Source organism: Salmo salar, chromosome ssa12, assembly GCF_905237065.1.
Source record: "Salmo salar chromosome ssa12, Ssal_v3.1, whole genome shotgun sequence".
Lineage (NCBI taxonomy): Eukaryota > Metazoa > Chordata > Actinopteri > Salmoniformes > Salmonidae > Salmo > Salmo salar.
Window position 1 is genome coordinate 53116268 of NC_059453.1, and position 19878 is coordinate 53136145.

At 41.8% G+C, this 19878-nt stretch overlaps 1 protein-coding gene and 1 long non-coding RNA gene across 4 annotated transcripts in view; one reads left to right on the forward strand and one right to left on the reverse strand.

Moving 5' to 3' along the window:
- The window catches only part of LOC106565146 (mucin-3A), an 89383-nt gene that overhangs the window by 37545 nt on the left and 31960 nt on the right, over positions 1–19878 (reverse strand). The window contains exons 1-4 of one of the 3 annotated variants that reach the window (XM_045692014.1): positions 3431–3706; positions 3059–3085; positions 607–894; positions 72–341 (exon numbers count right to left, since the gene is read on the reverse strand). The exons of the other annotated variants lie outside the window; for them this stretch is intronic. Coding sequence (XP_045547970.1) covers positions 72–341; positions 607–894; positions 3059–3085; positions 3431–3488 — 643 coding nt within the window. The 5' untranslated portion in view covers positions 3489–3706. Of the gene's footprint in view, positions 1–71; positions 342–606; positions 895–3058; positions 3086–3430; positions 3707–19878 lie in introns of those variants that run through there. 3 annotated transcript variants of the gene reach the window in all.
- On the forward strand, positions 3748–6597 carry LOC106565152 (uncharacterized). Its single transcript, XR_001319621.2, has 3 exons — positions 3748–4636; positions 5245–5355; positions 6494–6597. It is a non-coding gene; the product is annotated as an uncharacterized lncRNA (long non-coding RNA).

The window sequence follows — 19878 nt, forward strand, 5'->3', positions numbered from 1 at the left end:
TCATTTTCAGAACGAGCATAATTAATATGGTATAACAGTGAAGTGTATCATTGTTTAAACCACCTACTTACCCTGAACAGTGACTGAGACAGAGTTACTAAACGGAGATGTGTGAGACTTCCCTACAGCATAGTAACACTTCACTTTGACCACAACTGGAAATGTTTGATCTGCCCTCTTCAGCAGCTGAGTTCCTGTTATTGTCTGCGTACACAATGAGTCTGGAAGATTCTTCCTCCCCTCTATGTAGAAGTAACAGTGAGACACAGGGAGAGATGGAGGAGTCTCACAACTCAGCTGAACTGATTCTGTCTCTCTGATGACTGTCAGCTGAGGAAGGTCTGTGAGAATAGGGGAATTTAGCATTTAGCAGTTTTGAGAAATTTACTGATAGCCTAGTCCCTCCTTGTTATATCAGACTTAAGGATCTTGAGTCCATTACCTCATGCAGTGACAGTATGGGAAATTAAGGAGATATAATATATTGCTTGATTGTTTCATGTACTAGCGTATGACAACACACAGTATGATAACATATCACAAGAGGAACATGGTAATGATGGCACAACAGTACATTGTTTACAACCATTCAAATAGTCTTCTTACCCTGAATTGTGACTGTTGAAGGCTCACTGAACATGGATCTAAACTGTGAACCTGTAGCACTGTACTGACATTGTATTTTGACCTCAGCTGGTGAACTCTGACCTGTCCACCTCACCAGTAGTGTTCCTGTGAGAGTCTGTTGACAGGGTGATGGTAGGGTGAATTCCACTTGCCCTTCCATTTTGAAGTAACACTCAGAGACAGATGAAGGAGTCTGACAGTTCAGCTGAACTGAGTCTCTCTCTTTGATGACTGCAGGAATCACTGTCAGACTGGGCTGAGGAAGATCTGTGACAACAGAGGGATGATGGAGTGTATTTTTTAATTGAATTATAAATACATTTTCATTGTTTAACTACACATACAGATAATGTACCACTTAATATTATATGAGTTTGAAAGAGAAAACAATTAAGACACTGTTGTCTATTTAACAATAAACAATGAGAACCCGTGGCAGGAACAGCCCTTAGGAGGGAGTTATCACACAATAATCCTCGGCTTCGATGGGCATTTTGCTTTTGTAAAACGGATACCAACATTTAAACAAAAGATTAAGAACATGTCTTTCATTAAAGACGTATTATTGTTCTGAGTAAATGTGTTTTATTTTCATCCTTCCACCAGGACATATGCTCATTGTGGAACGTTGCTATATGGGCACAGCCAAACAACGGAAGTGATGGATTTCTTTCTGACCAGAACTGTCCCAGAGCTTGTGGAGGTGTGTCTGCGCTTTACCAGCATCATACATATCGGTGAATCGCTGTGACATATGAAAAACAAGTGATCGTGTAATCAATATGTAATACTACGTAAAAAACTAACGAACGTGTTAAATGATTATGTGGCGTACAGTCATATCCAGGTCCTGATTGGTCAACAAGCTTATTTTACGCTTCAAATAGTGTTATTAGACCCAAATGGCATTCCATACTTTCCAGTGCACGACACACTGACATCACGTACAGATGCGCGTGACTCTTGGCTGCAGTAAGAAAGCCACGCCATCTACTCCCATTCAACATAGCCTAGATTTACGTTTTTATTACTTCTAAACAAAATAACTTTTGGGGGGCTCACCTACGCTGACAATGATGTTTTGATTCTTGCTTGAACAGTCACTGAGATTATATTTGGTTGTGATCTTTGTAAAATAACTATTTTGGATGCAGCAAGTTGTTCGCTAGAATGCTAATCACTCACTGACAAAGCCATAGCAAAAGAGACATTTTACTGGTTGAAGTTTAAGTTATTTTAAGTATAATGCAGTTGATTTGCAATGATGACAGAAACATTATTTTAAGCAGGACATTCATACGAGCCTTAAACTCCAATGATAATCCAAAGTAGTGTGAAATGCACTCATATGCAACATGTAAATAGAGTCTTTTTTTTGTTCTGTCACCACAGTGGATTGAGCAGTCAAATTGAATAGTGAATAGACTATTTTTTGTGTTTGTAAACGTTGCCGCACGAGAGCGATGCGTGCAACATTTGCAAACACAAAAAATAGTCTATTCACTATTCCATTTGACTGCTCAGTCCACCATCTCATCAGCCCAGCCAGGCAATTTATAAACTTGATCTCCACTGTAAAAAGAATTTAGATATTATATCCCATTTACTTTAGACTAGCATTTGGTTTTCAACAGCGGAGATTTGTATTAACCTTGCTGTCTGTCTCCGACATTTGCAACCTTGTTTCAATATTGAAATCCGATCATCTCCAGCTGTCACATAGTAATGAACGAATGTGTCGGGATGAGACAGTTTGGCAGCTTTTCTCAGCCAGTCAAAATCAGGAATCAGTATAATTATTATGGATATATTCAAAGAAATGCCAATAGAAAAACACAAAATGCAGCAAGTTTACTGTCATTCCAGCTTCAGTTTAAAGTGATTATGTTAACTGTGTACTGTAATTGGCTAACTCCTCTGAATAGTGTCCTGGAGAGAGAGCACATTTTCTATACCAGGCGAAATCTCGCATCGAGTCATTAGCTCATTGTTATGGATGTATCCCCCAACAAAATCTATAGAAAACAGCTTAAACAAATGCAAATGCAGCTTCTTTGCTGTTATTCTGGCTGCACTGTTTGACGTGACTGTGTTAGACAAAGTTGCCTAGCTAGCAAGCAAGGGATAATAACATTGACAGCCATCCTGGCAACGGAACATTTAGAATGATCCACCAGCTGGCTTGGGTACCAACCCTAGATTTGTGTCGGGACTACACGGAGTATACCAAACAGTCGGGCATGGATTTTCCAAAGTGTCGAAAGCATTCCATTGGGATGCTGACCCATGTTGACTCCGATGAATTCATCAAAATAACGTTTTTATTGAAAATATTTCAATCACTATTTGAATATTTTGGTAACCCGTTGTTTTGTCTGGTATCCCAAAATGTTCCATAATGCAGCTTTAAATTCATAATAATGATACTGACCTTTGGCTTTGATGTACTGGAAGGTATCTAGACATAACAACATGGGTCATTATCATGCTCTTTTAGCCATTATGAAAAATAAGAAAACATGAGATGGGAACACTTTACACAAGCTGGCGAAGCAGAATAGCCTGGAATGCATTCACAGCCATGTTATCAAGCAGTGGTCATTCTTATCTGAACAAAATGTACAATAATGACAGAGAAATATAAATTAATAGGATGATCAATGGAATAAGACACACTTATTATAACCATAATATGTTGAAATATTAAGAGTTCCTAAAGTAAAAGACTAAAAGAGGGGAAAGAAGAATGGAATATCCTGTAGCACAAACAGATGATGGAACTTGGAACGGAAAAATAACTCACCGAAAAGGAGGATGAGCAAAAACAGACGACCAGCCATATCAGGGATGAACAAGGTCATTATTTAGACAGCTACATACATACTGTTAGTCTGACTTCACAGAAGATGGTGGCTGTGACTGGGACAAAGAATAAATGTTTCAATAGAAAAGTAGATGTGGTGCTTGTTCACAGGAAAACCACATGTCTCATATGACAACTGTGGGCTAATGTCATGTTGCAGAGGACAAGGAGGCTGAACATTCAGAATCATTTATCGGTCATTATACATTTACATTTTTACATTTAAGTCATTTAGCAGACGCTCTTATCCAGAGCGACTTACAAATTGGTGCATTCACCTTATAATATCCAGTGGAACAACCACTTTACAATATGATCTAAAGCTAACTGTCTTTAACATATTTTATTTTGTATCATTATTGCCGGCAATTCGATTTTTAAAACTAACAAACTAACTTGTCTGTCTGAGAAAAATATTTATCTTCGACTTTTTGTTTCACCTTTTTTACAGCTGCACAAAGTTTAACTACAAAAACCCTGCATTTGTAGTGGAGAGTTTGATGATCTCTAAAATGTAGAAGGGTTTTCATATTTCATTTATGTTAGGTGAGTCATGTTTAATAATATGCAAGAGCAGCGAAGGAAAGGAAGGAACGGAGGAGAGAAGAAGCGAGTTCACACTACTCGGACTGATCAGTTTACCTTGAATGCTCTGACTGGTACCTAAATGTCAGCGCCCGTTCAGATGAACCGCGTGCTTTGCTTGAAGTGCATAACATTGAACGTGTGTAGGCTGAGAATGCAGTTGCTGTTTTTAAACTAACGTTTTTATATAGCCTAACTTTGAAATTAACCGTTTGATCATGCCTCCTAAAAAAAAGCAGCAGCCGCCGAAGAAGTAACGGCTATTTGGTTAGATTACGGTTGATACATTTGTCAATTTCATTGTTAGAATCCAACAAGCACCTGCTGTGGCACGGAAAACTCCTCTTCATCCACCTACGATGGTGATGGTTAAAGAAGCGAGTTGGACTCTCGAATGGTCTCATCGCAGGCCATTCGCGGCTACATAACAGAGAAATATCCATCTGTGGACCTGATGAGGTTGAAGTACATGACACACAAGACCCCCAAAAAAGGAACCGAGGGCGGGGTATTGGTGAGGACACCAACTCGATAGCAAACGGCGCACAGGGGAGGTTTCGGGTAAGTGACCCATGCATGTCTAAATCTTCTTAAAGTAAATGCCCAGTGTTTCCAGATTTCTATGAAATATGACCTATAATTTACAACATGAGTGAAATGGTTTTCCTTCCCAACAATTCTAATTGAGTATGTTAAAGCAGCTTTCCTGTTTGAATTGTGTTTTTTATTTATATATTACTACATTGAGCAATTACATACAATTTCCAGTGGCACACTGACTCACGTAATGATGAAGCCATAGGCTACTACTCACGGTGAGGGCCAATGCGCTCCTCTTGGCAATAGCCTATCTCAAGATGAGCTACTTTGAAAAACAGTGCTGCTGGTCACTAAAAAATGGGAGTTGAGAATTATATTGGTTCTACAGTCAGTCTTCTATTTTCAGCAGTAGGCATTTGGTTTACAAACTGTTTTTTCCCAAGATTTTTGTTTTGACATGTGCAAACAGACAACTGCAACCAAATATATACATATAATCCATGGACGGCAGTTCCCTTTTAATCAGGACTGGCATCCATTGCTAGTGTACCCATGAGTTACCACTCAAATTGCCAGGGTAAGAGGTTCCAAAAATCGATGTATTGTGTCTATGGCCACAACACAACAAGGTCGAGGGGAAAGACCATGATGGTGCCATGTGACACGGAGTACCCTGCCTTCGTCTCTGAGCGTACCATCGAAGAGACCACGGGAAACATCGACTGTGAGGGCTGTGCCAGGTACTTGTAACACAGTTCCCTTACCTGTGTATTAGGCACCGATAAACTCACTTAACCTGTGTGTTGATTGTGTATACACAATACAGGGTAATTTCATGTGTTAGTTCTGAGATAGGTGCCACTTTAGCGGGACAATTTACGGTGAAACTGGAGGACACGCAATTCAAATAAATAATCATAAACATTATGGATATTAAACATTTAGGTACATACAAGCGTCTATCAGTTGAAAGCTTAAATTCTTGTTAATCTAACTGCACTGTCATATTAAATATTCACGTACTTTTTGAAAATCTTCCTCTGATTTGTCATCCAAAAGGTCCCAGCTATAACATGTAGTGTCATTTTGTTAGATAAAATCCTTCTTTATATCCCAAAAAGTATTTTTAGTTGGCGCCATTGATTTGAGTAATCCACTCGTTCAACATGCCAAGATAGGAAGAAACAAGCCTGAAACCTTGAACAAAGTGTCACAGCTGTCTTCAGGAAAGGACCAAAATGCAGCAGAGTTAGTGTTCGTCATCTTGAATTTAATAGAAAGAACACTCTACAAAAACAAGGAAACTGACAGCCAACAGTCCTGTCAGGTGCAACCACACTAAATAAGAAACAATTACCCACAACCCCAAAGACAAACACACACTCCTATATAGGACTCCAATCAAAGGCAACTCAACACACCTGCCTTCAATTGGGAATCCTAATCACCAACACAACCATTCACACACACAAAAACCCTGCCACATCCTGACCAAAACTAATCCAATTGCTCCCTCTGCTGGTCAGGATGTGACACAAAGACTACTGACACCCAGTAGAAGCCATAGGAATTGCATACTGGGAGCTAGATTTAATTATTTCCCTATACGCTCCATTGTAATAGCATGGGCTCTCTAAAAAAAAAACATTGTTTTTTCTATGGATTTTGTCCTACCATATCTATTGTGTTAGTCTCCTACATTATTTTAACATTTCTACAAACTTCAAAGTGTCTTCTTTCCAATGGTACCAATTATATGCATATCCTGGCTTCAGGGCCTGAACAACAGGCAGTTTACTTTGGGCACGTCAGTCAGATAGGAAGTGGAGAAAATAGGGGACTAGCCTTATGTTAAAAGCATCAACTGAATCAACTCAGATCTTTTGTAATTCAGCAGATTCCCAGCAGTAATCTCTTCATGGTTGTCGTGGACAACAAGTGTGACTGCAGCTCTGCCCCCCTGGTTTCCATGGATCCCATTGAGATGATGTATATCCTTTACTAACCCTCAATAAGTTTGAGTGTATTTTTAGTACAAAGCTTTTGTGAGTGTTTTTTAGTATAAATGTTTTGTAAGTAGATGGGTTTTGTAAGTTAACTGTAAGTGAACTCTGAAGTTAGACTTTAGTGTTCTGAGAGCGTGAATAGCTTCTTCATTGTCAGAGGTATTAATACATTTCTCATACATGTAGGTATTTATGAAGCGTGCATTACGGTTTGGTTGTCTCATCATGCTAGAATGATGTTGCAGAAACGGTCACCACAGTATCAGTTAAATGTATCTGAGGTGTCTGAGGTGTGGTTCATCATCAGTATTTCTATCCTTAACCCCTCTGCACACAATGAGTCTCTGAAATGTGATAGGCTGAAGTTTCAGAAAGACAGAAAGCGGCCAGAATCGTGTCATCCTTTTCACCCCGAGGTACGCAGTGTGTAGATATGTGTGCGTCTGCGTCACAATTCTGTGATTACACGGAAAGTACAAGAACGCCTGTTTATGAGTGTTTAATAACATGACATTAAGCATATATGTGACCATCTGTATATTGTCTGAAGCATATAGATATATAGTGTATGTATTAATTCATTTCTATGGTCTGAAACTCCTGTGATGCCCCATGTGTCTGATGCAGGAGAATGCCATGGAGTGTGGAGGAGCAGCAGGCCTCTCTGCCCCCCTTACAGCAGCACTGCTCCCCCTACTGGCCACTCTCATTAGCAGGTGACCACACCACCCTTGAGGCCCACCGTCCTGGACCCAACACTAGACCTAACACTGGAGAGATTGATAGACAGGCGCACCATCAAATGCTGACAACGCACAGGGAGCCTCGCCAACAAGAAGAACTTGCTCACAACTAACTGAGTTGCTTATTACCAACAGAGAGACAGACCAATTGTAAAGCATCTCCCTGACCAGCAGAGAAATAAAAAATTAGACATTGTGCAAGAGAAACAGAACAATATTCCAAGGGGAAAACAATATGGACATTAGACAGAAAAAAGATACCTGCGAGCAGCAATGAACGGGTTTCACAGGATGACAGAAAGGACACAAGATCAGTTGGATAACAAAGCCAGCCCTCTGTGATGTAGGATCTATCTTCCTTTATGTGCAGTCAGTAAAAGCATTACCATGTTGATTTAAATTTCAGTTGGTTCACTCCACATTAGCGTTCCTAAATACTTCAATACACTCTCACAGCTGTAGTACGCTGACTGCAAGCGGCAGGACAGGATTTTACAGAATAAAAGATCCACTTTTCCCTAACATGGGCAACGATATGTGATTATACAGATATACTAATCACAATATTTGACATAATTTATTTGCATGAGACAAAGTCCACTTGATCAATAGTTATTGCTCTAGTATCATATGGTGGCACTGGTGACGATGATATCTATAGTGCCACCATTTGGTCTGGTGCAGCCATCTAAGGTTGCAGTGACTTTATATTCACATAGCTTCTAAGGACATACATAAGGTTTACATACCACATTTCATTGCCCCTTGTCCATCGGCTCAGTTCTTGTTGCCAGTTGCCCATGGTGGAATTATCTGCAGGGCTTGACATTAACTTTTTCTGCCACTTGTCCTTCAGACAAGTAAGACAGATTTTTTTACTTGTCCGAACGGTTAAGGAGAACTGGCCAAAACCTCCCTCTGTTAAGGTGAGTACAATGCAGATAATTGCAAAGGCTACAAGTCCAGCGTTCATCAAAGCACAGCTCCCCTGCCACGACCTGCCTGCACTCTCGGCTCTGTCTTATATCAGTTTCTCAGAGTTTTGGTCAGAGTCTTGTAAGCAGGCACAGGTGTGAGCAATTAGTTAATGATTTAGTGATATCTTCCCTTACAAGCTGTCCTACAGCTTCACCACACTATCCCCATCCTGGGTGGAAAAGACCATCCCTGAGTTGTTCCAAAGCCATGTGGTACCTTTGGACTACGCTGGTGGCTGCCAGTCTTGCACTGGTCATGCTCCCCGAGACAGTTGGGCTCCCGTTGACCTTCCTCCCACTGAAAGAGATGCTGCTGGTGCTTCCCATTGCTGAAGAATTCCGGAAGTACCGTCTCATAGATGCTGGAGGTCAGATGACGCCTATCGTGTGCTAGATGCAGCTGGCAACAGCAGCCCTGGATGCAGAACAGCCTCTCTCCGGGACAATCCACAGCCGACTGGAACCCCGGCCTGTGATAACCCAACTGGGTCATGGGTTGACCTCCAGTCGGCGGGAAGGCCTGCGAGGTTGGGCAGGAAATCTCTCTCTCTCTCCCACCCAGCCGGGTCGTACTGGAGTCTCTGCAAATGATCAAGGAACAAAGGGTTTGAGTTGTTTGAAATGCACCACAGTTTCAGGACCTCTCTCCATCCAGTTCTATACGGCAGAGGACATCTAAAACCTGCTCTATCACTTGGAAAGGTTGTTTGTAGCACCTCTGTAACTTAGGACATACCCCACGCTTCTTAGCCTTATTTCGAACCCAAACCAATTCAACCACTGATTAATATAGATAATTGGCACGAAAATCAAAGTTAGCTTGGTGTCTTTTCACTGACCGCACTAATGTAGACAAAGTGTCATCCAGCCACAATACATATCCACTGACAGATGTTACATTTTTCCTGTGATCTATGTCAAGCATCACATCGACTAGAAGAACAATTTCTTTACCAAACAGCACTTTGAATGGGTTGAACCCGGTACTTGCATGAACACTACTATGATAGACCATCATGACATACGGTAGAAGAACATCCCAGTTCAACACATTGTCCCCCATCCTGGATGGAAAAGACCGTCCATGAGTCACTCCGAAGCCATGTGGTAACTTTGGACCACGCTAGTGGCTTCCGGTCTCGCACTGCTCGTGCTCCCCGAGAAAGTTGGGCTACCGTTGACCTCCCTCCCATTGAAGGAGACGCTGCTGGCGCCTCCCATTGCTGAAGAAGACCGGAAGACCCCTCTCGTGGATGCTGGAGGCCAGATGACCTCTCTCGTGTGCTAGATGCGCGTGAGCAACCCATCTGACTGGGGATGGTAAGCAGAGGTTCGAGATTTATGGATGTTCAACACATCCACAAACTCCTCTGTCCATTTTGAGATATAATCTCAGTCTACCAGGATGCACTTTTCCCGTTGGCGGTGTTAGTGAGGGGACTCAAGATATCCACTGCTATACGTTCACACGGCCAAGAGGTGACAGACAGGTTTAGGGGTGCACAGGACGGCCGCCCTTGGGGTTTACGGGACGTGCAGTCCACACACTCCTTACACCATTTTTCTACATTGTCAAACCACCCCGGCCAGTCGAAACGATCTTTGGCTTTCCCCTATAGCTTTTGCACTCCTAAATGACCCCCTATTGTTGTGCTTTGTAGCATGTCCAAAACTGTAGGCGCCACAGGTTTGCGGAGGACAACTTGTATCTTACAAATGGCATCAGAATTAGGCAAGGGGGGACGCACTAAACTCAGCCCTTGCACCTGAAGCTGATCCCATACTGGCGCATATTAAGGCTTGATTACTCTACCTCCCTGCGCTTGTCCCCTATACTGTACTTCTTGTAAGCTAGAGGAGAAGGCGTATTTCCGCGTCTTCTTGTTGGGCTTCTGCCATGTGATCCCCCACCCCTGCTTCCTGTTCTAGCCATGCCAGCTGGTTGACATGCATCAATGCGCAAACCACAGGGCACTGATCAGAGGGAGGGCTTGACGCAACACAGGGCACGGCAGAGAATGCTGGTAGCCTCGACAGGGTGTCTGCACTCGCATGCTGCTTTCCAGGAAAGTGCACAATATTATACTGAAAATTGGCCAACTGTTCCACCCACCGAGCTAGCTGCCCTTCTAAACCTTGAAAGTTGTGCAACCATTGTAGGGAGATGTGGTCTGTACGCAGAATGAACTCTTTGCCTAAGAGGTAATGTTTGAAGTATCTTCTTGAAAGTAACCATGCCCAACAGCTCCTTCTTCGTTGTAGCATACTTGCATTCTTGCTTTGTCAGAGCTCGACAAGCATATGCTACCACACACTCCAATCCTTTCTTCTTTGATATGGTACAGCTCCTATTCCTTCATTGTTATCATCGGTATCTAGGCTAAAGGTCTTGTTAGGATCTGGGTAGGACACGACTGATGCAGTAGTGAGGCTAGCTTTCAACTGCGTGAATGCCCGCTGGCAGTTTTCCCGCCATTGAAACTGTCTTCCTTTCTCAGTAAGCTGATGCAGAGAGGGGCAAGATTTACCTGGTGCAGCTCGGAAAGAACTTCATCCAAATAGAGGAGTTGTTCTTGAACGGTACGACCGGACACAATAATGTCATCCAAATCAACTAAACGGGTGGTCTACTGTGAATCTGCTAGGACTACATCCATCATCCTCTGGAAGGTACTAGGTGCATTGCATAAACCAAAACAGAAAACATTGAATTCAAACAAGCCCCATCTGGTAGGAAACACCGTTTTTGATCTGTCTTTGGGGTCCAACCCGACTGTCTCGATGGTGGAGAACCAGCGAGCCTTGTTCAAACTGTCAAGAGCATCGTCAATTCTCAGGAGCAGGTAAGCATCTTTCTCAGTGACATCATTGAGTCTCTTTTTTTTACCAGAATGACAGGGGCTGTCCAGGAGCTACATGAGGGGCGGATGACGCCGTGCTTTAGCATCTGCTAAATGTTGTCTACGACTTCCTGTCGCAGTTGGAGGGGGATCCTGCACGGGGCCATTTTAATGGGTTTTGCGTTACCGGTATCTATCTGATGCATCGTAAGGTGAGTTTGCCCTAGATCCGTATCTCCTGTACTAAAAACAGAAGTGTGCCGATGGAGCAGTTCACGAATGGAATGAAGTTCGGCGCATTTAAAACCTCTCTTTTCCAAACTAAATTGCACCACAATGGTGTTTACAGACCAGGAAGGGGTGATGCCCTCTTCACTCCGCTTTTCGAAGTCCACTGTTTCACTATCTACCTCCACCTCAGTGAACAGAGTGGCAATTTCCATGCCCCATTTTAGAATCTGGTTCTCATCAGTCATATTAATTACACGTACTGGCATAACCCCCTGGTCAATTGTACACAAGACGTGAGCCACCTTGACATCACAATGGTTGAGCAAAGAGGAAGAGGGTTCCAGCATACCTTTGGTGTACTTCTTGGGAAGACCTTCAACTGCCCACGGGATAATTACTTCGCAGTGGGTTGAGACTACTGTATCATAGTGAACAGTAACAAGTTTGGGTTGGTTAGCATCATACAACAACAAGAGAGGTAGCTTCTTTCCCATTAGTCGGTATCATCTTCCTCCATATCAATCACATCCCCAAATGTAGCTAGAAAGTCAGTGCCAAGCAAAATGTCTTAGGGCAGGATATCCACCATAAGAATTCAGTAACTACAGCTAAAGACTCAAATTGACAAATGGTCTGCCAACGGCTCAGGATCTCAATTTCCCACCCATTAGCTACAGCAACTTAGCCCTGGTATCCCATCAACTCAGTGTCTCCATTAGTTATTTTTAGGTATGGAAACAATTGAAGCTTGAGCCCCGGTATCAACTGGTAGACGATAGTCCCACCCGCTTAGTTCTTGTCACATGGAGAGGCCAGTCTAGAAGAAGGAGGAAGGGGGGCGAGCAATTGGCCTGCCGTGCACACCCGCTCTAGTTTCCCGGCAGGTAGGGGCAGTTTCTTCTCATATGACGGTTACATCCACATTCCTAGCAGAATTTGCTTCGGCCTCTGTTCACTCGGTCATAAGCAAACCCGCTTTGTTCCCTAGTAGCGGGCCTAGCAGACCGAAGACTGACACGCCAGTCCCCACTACATACATAATCAATAAAATGATCACGTGTAAACATATCCAGAGTAGTGGCATCTGCTTTTGGGTACGCTTTCTCCATTAACCGACGTAGAGCATTACCAAATTCACGGGCTGTTTCGTTATGCAGCCTCCTCCTAGCCAGGAAGTTAGCACAGTTCCCATTGTGACTGTCACAAGGGTCTAAACATTTCCCAATAGCATTTTTCAACTGTGTGTAGTCACTTCTATCCTCAACGGAGAGACCGCTAGAAATGTCTCGAGCCCGCCCCGATAGTAACAAAGACATATTTTAACTTGAGCCCATAATTCCAATTGTTTACCTTTTGTCCAGCCCAAACAGACCATTCCAGCCCCATACCAGTAAATGTTTCTGGCATAAAGACAGGGTGCACCGACTGCATGTTGGGGGGAAGGGGCTGACCATTATATGGGACGGGGGCTGCAATCTGGGCCGCACCTGTGCCTAAGTTTGTGTCCTCATGGTCTGACATATAGTGTATATCCCACAAGTGTAATAAAGCTCGCTAGACCACCTGATAGGTGGGGCAAGTACTGGATTGAGCAGAGTACTGTTAGCCACCATCTTTGTTTGACCGGTATGGTATGGTCCAGCGAGGTTAGGACACCAACACTCAACACAGATATAGAAAACAATGATCTTTATTAACGACACCATTTCATAAGACAGGGTGCATGAAATGCTAGGTGACCTACTAAATTCATAGAACCCCCTACTTTGAGCTACGCAGTCTGGAATCCTCTTTCTGTTCGCCCCACATACCCTACGTTATATTTTAAAAACATTTAACAAGACTAGGCCAACAAAAGAGGACATCTGACATGACATTGAACGTTTAAATGTAATATTTCTACTCACCGAAAGCTAAGACTCTCCTCTCTTTAAAAACAGTAACAGTAGTTGTTTTAAAAACAGTGTTTAAGCTGCGATTACATTTTGAAATCTTGCTCAACTGTCATGTGCTTGCACTTTCAGAATGAGTCTCTCCCTTCACTCCGCGCACAAAGTAGGGAGAGAGAGTGAGATCATACAGCAAAACAGGGACAGAACATAGGACATGACAATAATACATTCTGCTAATGGCTAAATATACTGAACAAAAATATAAACGCAACATGCAACAATTACAAATATTTTACTGAGTTACAGTTCATTTAAGGAAATCAGTCAACTGAAATGAATTCATTAAGCCCTAATCTATCTAGATACCTTAAAGGTAGGGGCATGGATCAGAAAACCTTAAACTATGTGGTGCAACCCACCATTTCCCTCATGTAGCGCGACACGATTCCTTCGCAAAGAGTTGATCTGGCTGTTGATTGTGGCCTGTGGAATATTGTCCCAGTCCTCTTCAATGGCTGTGCGAAATTGCTGGATATTGGCGGGAACTGGAACACGCTGTCGTACACGTTGATCCAGAGCATCCCAAACATGCTCAGTGGGTGACATGTCTGATGAGTATGCAGGTCATGGAAGAACAGGGACATTTTCAGCTTCAAGGAATTGTGTACAGATCCTTGAGACAAGGGGCCGTGCATTATGATGCTGAAACATGAAGGCGGTGGATGAATGGCACGACAATGGGCCTCAGGATCTCATCATAGTATCTCTGTGCATTCAAATTGCCATTGATAAAAATGCAGTTGTGTTCGTTGTCCGTAGCTTATGCCTGCCCATACCAGAACCCCAGCACCACCATGGGCACTCTGTTCATAACGCTGACATCAGCAGACCGCTCGCCCACACAATGCAATACATGTGGTCTGTGTTGCTAAAGGCCGGTTGGACGTACTGCTAAATTCTCTAAAACAGAGAAATTAACATTCAATTCTCCGTGAACAGCTTGGGTGGACAGACCATCCTGCAGTCAGCATGCCAATTGCACGCTCCGTCGAAACTTTAGACATCTGTGGCATTGTGTTGTGTGACAAATCTGCCCATATTAGAGTGACCTTTTATTGTCCCAGCACAAGGTGCACCTGTGTAATGATCATACTGTTTAATCAACTTCTTGATACACCACACTTGTCAGGTGGATGGATTATATTGTCAAAGAAGAAATGCTCACTAACAGGGATGTAAATTAATTTGTGCACAAAATTTGAGAGAAATAAGCTTTTTGTGTGTATAGAAAGTTTCTAGGATTTTTTTTATTTCAGCTCAAGAAGCATGGGACCAACACTTTACATGCTGCATTTATGTTTTTGTTCAGTGTAGTTAAACACCGACGTAAGTAGCCAGACTAGGCTACATTATATGATTTGAATTGGCTATCTATTTATTATTGTTTATTCTATAGGCTAGCCTACCTGCTGCTGCAATGTCTCTCTCTCCTTGAGCAACAGCCCGCTTGACATTTCCTGACCAAACAAACCCTGTTTGATGACCAAAAATCCGCTATAACTGGGCAAATAACTCCCTAGCTAGCAAGGAATAGCAACACATGTGCACAGGTGTCTAAACACGGATCTAGTTTTAAATTTAAACCTGCTGGCTCCTGAAGCCCCCATGAGATCCCAAATCTAGAAGCAGTTTAGCTAACGCATTAGCTAGCTAGCAAAATGCTATTTCTGTTTTACAAGGAAACGGCTGAGATTATGCAAACACTGTAGCTAGCTAGCTAGGCCTCCTCAGCAGCAATGCTATTTACTGTCATTGAAGTTGGTGGTCACTACTGGTTTCAGATGACGATTAAAACTCTCCGCCATGTTTGGTGTTTTGGGAAGGGCTCAGAGTGACGTCACGCACCAAAGAAGCCTCAAAACCAATCACGACAGATAAGGAACAGGGAATTGTTAATTGTTTCTTTGTTTTTTTAATCAAATGAATACATATTTTGATGCTCCTGGTCACATAATCAGTGATGTAACCTGGAGTCATAGGGTGTTTCGGGTCAACATCACACACCCTTGCACAGGCGACCCAACCAAGGTTGATCAGATCCTGACTTGTCTCCAGGTAGCATTACGCTGCTCCCAATGGATCTCCTCTCTTGATCCAGGGACATTGTGCTGCTGATGGCTCTTCTCCTCTTCACTCCCTTGATGCCAAGTGCGCTGCAGGCTCTGTAGAGGGATTGCCCAGCAAAACCCTTGGAGCCTACCTCGATAGGCATACACCTAGCCTTCCAACCCTGCTTCTGAAAGTCGATGACCAGTCCCTCATACTTTGCCCTCTTCCTCTTGTACGCCTCCTGAAGACGATCTTCCCAAGGGACTGACAGCTCCAAAATAATGATGGTCTTTGTGGACTCTGAGACCAGGGTTATGTCTGGTCTCATGGTTGTCTTGACAATGTGCTACAGGAACTTAACATGGATCATCACAATAATGTCTTTGATGACCCTAAAATGTTTGACGTTGATAGGCCATTGTGAAGTGGATTTACAAAGGATTTAAATGGACATGTAAAGTCTGATTTCAAGATTTATCAATAACCCTAAATTTAACAATGTTCCATGGGCCTACACACTGAATTTGGTTTTATTTGGACCTATGGTTCATGAGATTACCTTTTTCAAAGATTTTCCTAAATGTCCAAGATGGAGGAAAATCTATCCTAACAGACATTATGAGTCCTTGAGGAAAATGTGTGCAGCATGAGGAAAGACACCTACATACAAAGTTTCCTGCCTCTAGGTGAAACGGGGCAGCAGATATGAAGGTTTAAGTTAGACTGCTTATAACAGCGCCTCCTATAGGCCAATCAGTGCCATTCTTTTTTACCAAGTTACTCTAGTTTCTGTGTGCAAAATTAGAAAACAGTTATCAATCTATGCTTGAGTTATTTGACCATGTCAAGGGGTAAAAAATGTAAGAATAACAAAAGGTTTCACAGCTTCGCTCTGGATCACTAATAAAGGATGAGAAAGCAATGTGACAGCAATGATGAGATCCTGAGCACATTACAGACCCCTCTGTGGATGCCAGAGCAAAGAAACCAATATCCCTGTGTACTACTGTACATGCACTGTAGAAAATAACAAGAGTTAGGTCAACGTAGTTATATGAATTAAAAGAACAAAAAAAATTCCAGCTTTAAAAAAAAGAGTACTATACAATTGAAAAGAAACTGTAAAAAAAGATGGTATAGAGACGCGATTATACGATTTTAGAGGTAAATATTTGTAGCTTTATTTTGACAAATATTATTCTGTCTTTTGGGATATGGAAGGGATCATGTAAAATAACAGAGACGAGAGGATGGTTTAAGTCAATTTATTCTGCCTGCTTTAAATATTACAGCAGAGAACATCTTAAACAGATTAAAAAGATGCATGTGTAGGATAAAAAAAATACATTTATGACATCCAAGATGGTAGCATGTCAAGTCGTTTGTCTGTGACTAGTACATTTTAACCTACTAATAACCTATTTATTTATGGCTGAGTAACTTCCTTGTTGTCTAGTGCAAACTATTTTATTTTTGCTGCTGTAAAGATCACGGGTCTTCCTCAACTTGGCACTTCAACTCGGCACTGAAGTTTACCAAAGTAACCCTATCTCTGGCTGGCCTGAGTTCCTTCTTCATCCACGGAGTGTCTCGTCTAAGCCGCTCCTTTTTGCTCTTCGTCTGGCTGTCAGTGGCAGCTCAACAATCCCCAACCCGCTCTCTCAATCGACCTCAACACCCAATCTACTCACACGTGCAAATACTCACATTCAGACTTACATATACGCTGCCCCTCTCTCCCCTTACCTTCATTGGGCTCTATTATTTACATTTGTTAGAGAAAATGACAATTTTCGTGTTATTGCTTTGTGCACTGACTTTAACGAGATCTGGAGAAAACGAACATTGTCGCTGGGTGAGTACATCTGACAATGTGCTCTCCCGTCCATTGGACATTTTGTTTGTAGGAACTCGCTCTTTTTCACTCGTTCCACTCGTCCAAGTGCCGATGTATTTGTGGCATGATGTTAACATTACGAATTTGTGTCACTACCAAAGTCTAATGGTTTTAAATGACTGTTTTGTATTGTCTGGAAACTCACTTGTAGACTTCGCTTGCAGTAGGTCTCTTAAAAAAGAGAAGCTGTGCAAAGTTATTAAACAGAGGTGCCTAGTTATTCTTCTATTGTTGATATCAGGTAACGTGCAGCCTAACCCTGGCCCTGAAATGCAATGCCTCCAAACCCCCTCTGATTTTAAATCAAGATCTGGTCTTGGTATTTTTCATTTAAATGTACGCAGCCTGTTGTCAAAAATGGATGGGGTTAGGATTTGGGCTAAATCAACTGATGCTGATATAATTGTGTTTTCTGAAACCTGGCTCAGCAAGTCTGTTCTTGATACGGATATTTGTATAACTGGTTACAATGTTTATCGCACTGATCGGGTTAAGAAAGGGTTGTGGCTATATATGTAAAAACAGTTGGAATTTCTTGCTTTGAATATTGAGGTTTCAAAGGGTCTTTCTATAACTGTGATTGGCTGTTATAGACCCCCCTCTGCTCTCGGTGATGCATTTTCTTCTTTGACGCACCTCATGTCTAAACTTCTTTACAGTGAAATGATTTTGATTGGTGATCTCAACTGGTGTTGGTTAATGCCGGTGTCTGATGATTTAAAAATGTTTTGTAATTCTATGAATCTTACCCAGTTGATTAACTCACCCACTCGCCCAAATCTAAAATGCCCAGATAAATCTACCCTGATTGATTTGATATTGACAAATGTTCCTCATAAATATTCTGCGGTTGGTGTTTTTTGTAATGATTTAAGTGACCATTGTGCTGTTGTTGCTATTAGAAATACTAAGATTTCTAAGTCTAACCCGCGTTTTATTCGTAAGAGAAATCTGAAGTGTTTCATTGAGCAGGCTTTCTTTCATGATTTGTTTTATTTTGACTGGAGCAAGATTGAGTTTATCCGTGATGTGGAAACTGCCTGGAAATTCTTTCATGATGGTTTTCTCCAAATAGTAAACAGGCATGCTCCATTCCGCAGGTTCAGGGTTAAAGGGAGGGATAATCCATGGTTTTCGTCTGAGCTTTCTTGCATTGTTCACGACCGTAATCTAGCCTGGGCTAAAGCAAGGAAATCGTGTTCTGATGCTGATTGGCTTGTTTTTAGGCAGTTACGAAACAAGTGTTCTTTTCTTCTTAGGAAGGCCAAGTCTGAATATTTTATGTCTGTTACCACTGATAACCTGAATGACCCTAGAAAGTTTTGGAAGGCTATTAAGTCTATGTCTGGTAACAGTAATGTAAATGAATTACCGTCATGTGTATTGAAGGACTCTGTTGCTATATATGACAAAACTGAAATGCTGAATTGTTTCAATGAGCACTTTGTATCATCTGGTAGGCTGTTTGATTCAGTGTCCTCTGTCTCTGTACAACCCTGTGTGGATGAACCAGTGAGAGCTGGTCAAACTTTTAGTTTTTTGCCATTCTCAGTGCAGGTGGTACATAAAGCCCTGAAATCCTTAGATCAGAGGAAGCCTGCAGGTCCTGATCTTTTGGATCCCTGCTTTTTAAATCTGGCAGCTGATTTCATAGCTGAACCACTTACATTTTTGTTTAATCTAACCCTGGAATGTAATGAAATTCCAAAGATCTGGAAATCAGCATTTGTCCTGCCACTTTTAAAAGGGGGAGATCCAACTCTTTTAAATAATTATAGGCCAATCTCAAAGCTGTCACCCCTGGTGAAAATACTTGAAACCCTTGTGAGTGAACAGCTAAAATAGTTTTTATTTACTAACTCTATTTTATCAATGTACCAATCGGGTTTCAGGAAGAAGCATAGCACAATTACAGCAGCCATGAAGGTTTTAAATGATATCACTGAAGCTCTTGACAAAAAACAGCATTGTGTCTCACTTTTTATTGATCTCTCTAAGGCTTTTGATACAGTTGATCATGCTATACTAAGGCAGAGATTGTCGAGTGTAGGTCTTTCAGAGCATGCAGTTGCATGGTTTGCTAACTATCTGTCTGATAGAACTCAGTGCACTCAATTTGATGGGCTTAGGTCTGTTAAATTGTCTGTCTTAAATGGTGTGCCCCAAGGCTCTGTACTTGGTCCTCTCTTATTCACTATTAATATAAATAATTTAGACAAAAATGTCCAAAATGCACAACTTCATTTTTATGCTGATGATACTGTTATTTACTGTTGTGCTTCATCTCTTACAAAAGCTTTCCAGAACTTGCAAACTGCTTTTAATACTGTTCAACATACCTTGTCTCAATTGAAGCTTATCCTCAATACTGACAAAACTAAACTATTGGTGTTTTCTAAAGCAAGAAATAGACCTCTGAACCTTTCACCTATTACTACCTGTCAGGGCAAGGAGATTGAGGTTGTAACCTCATATAAATATCTTGGAATTTTGATTGATGATGGCCTCTCTTTTAAAATGCATATTCAACAATTTACAAAAAAATTGAAGCTGAAATTAGGATTTTAT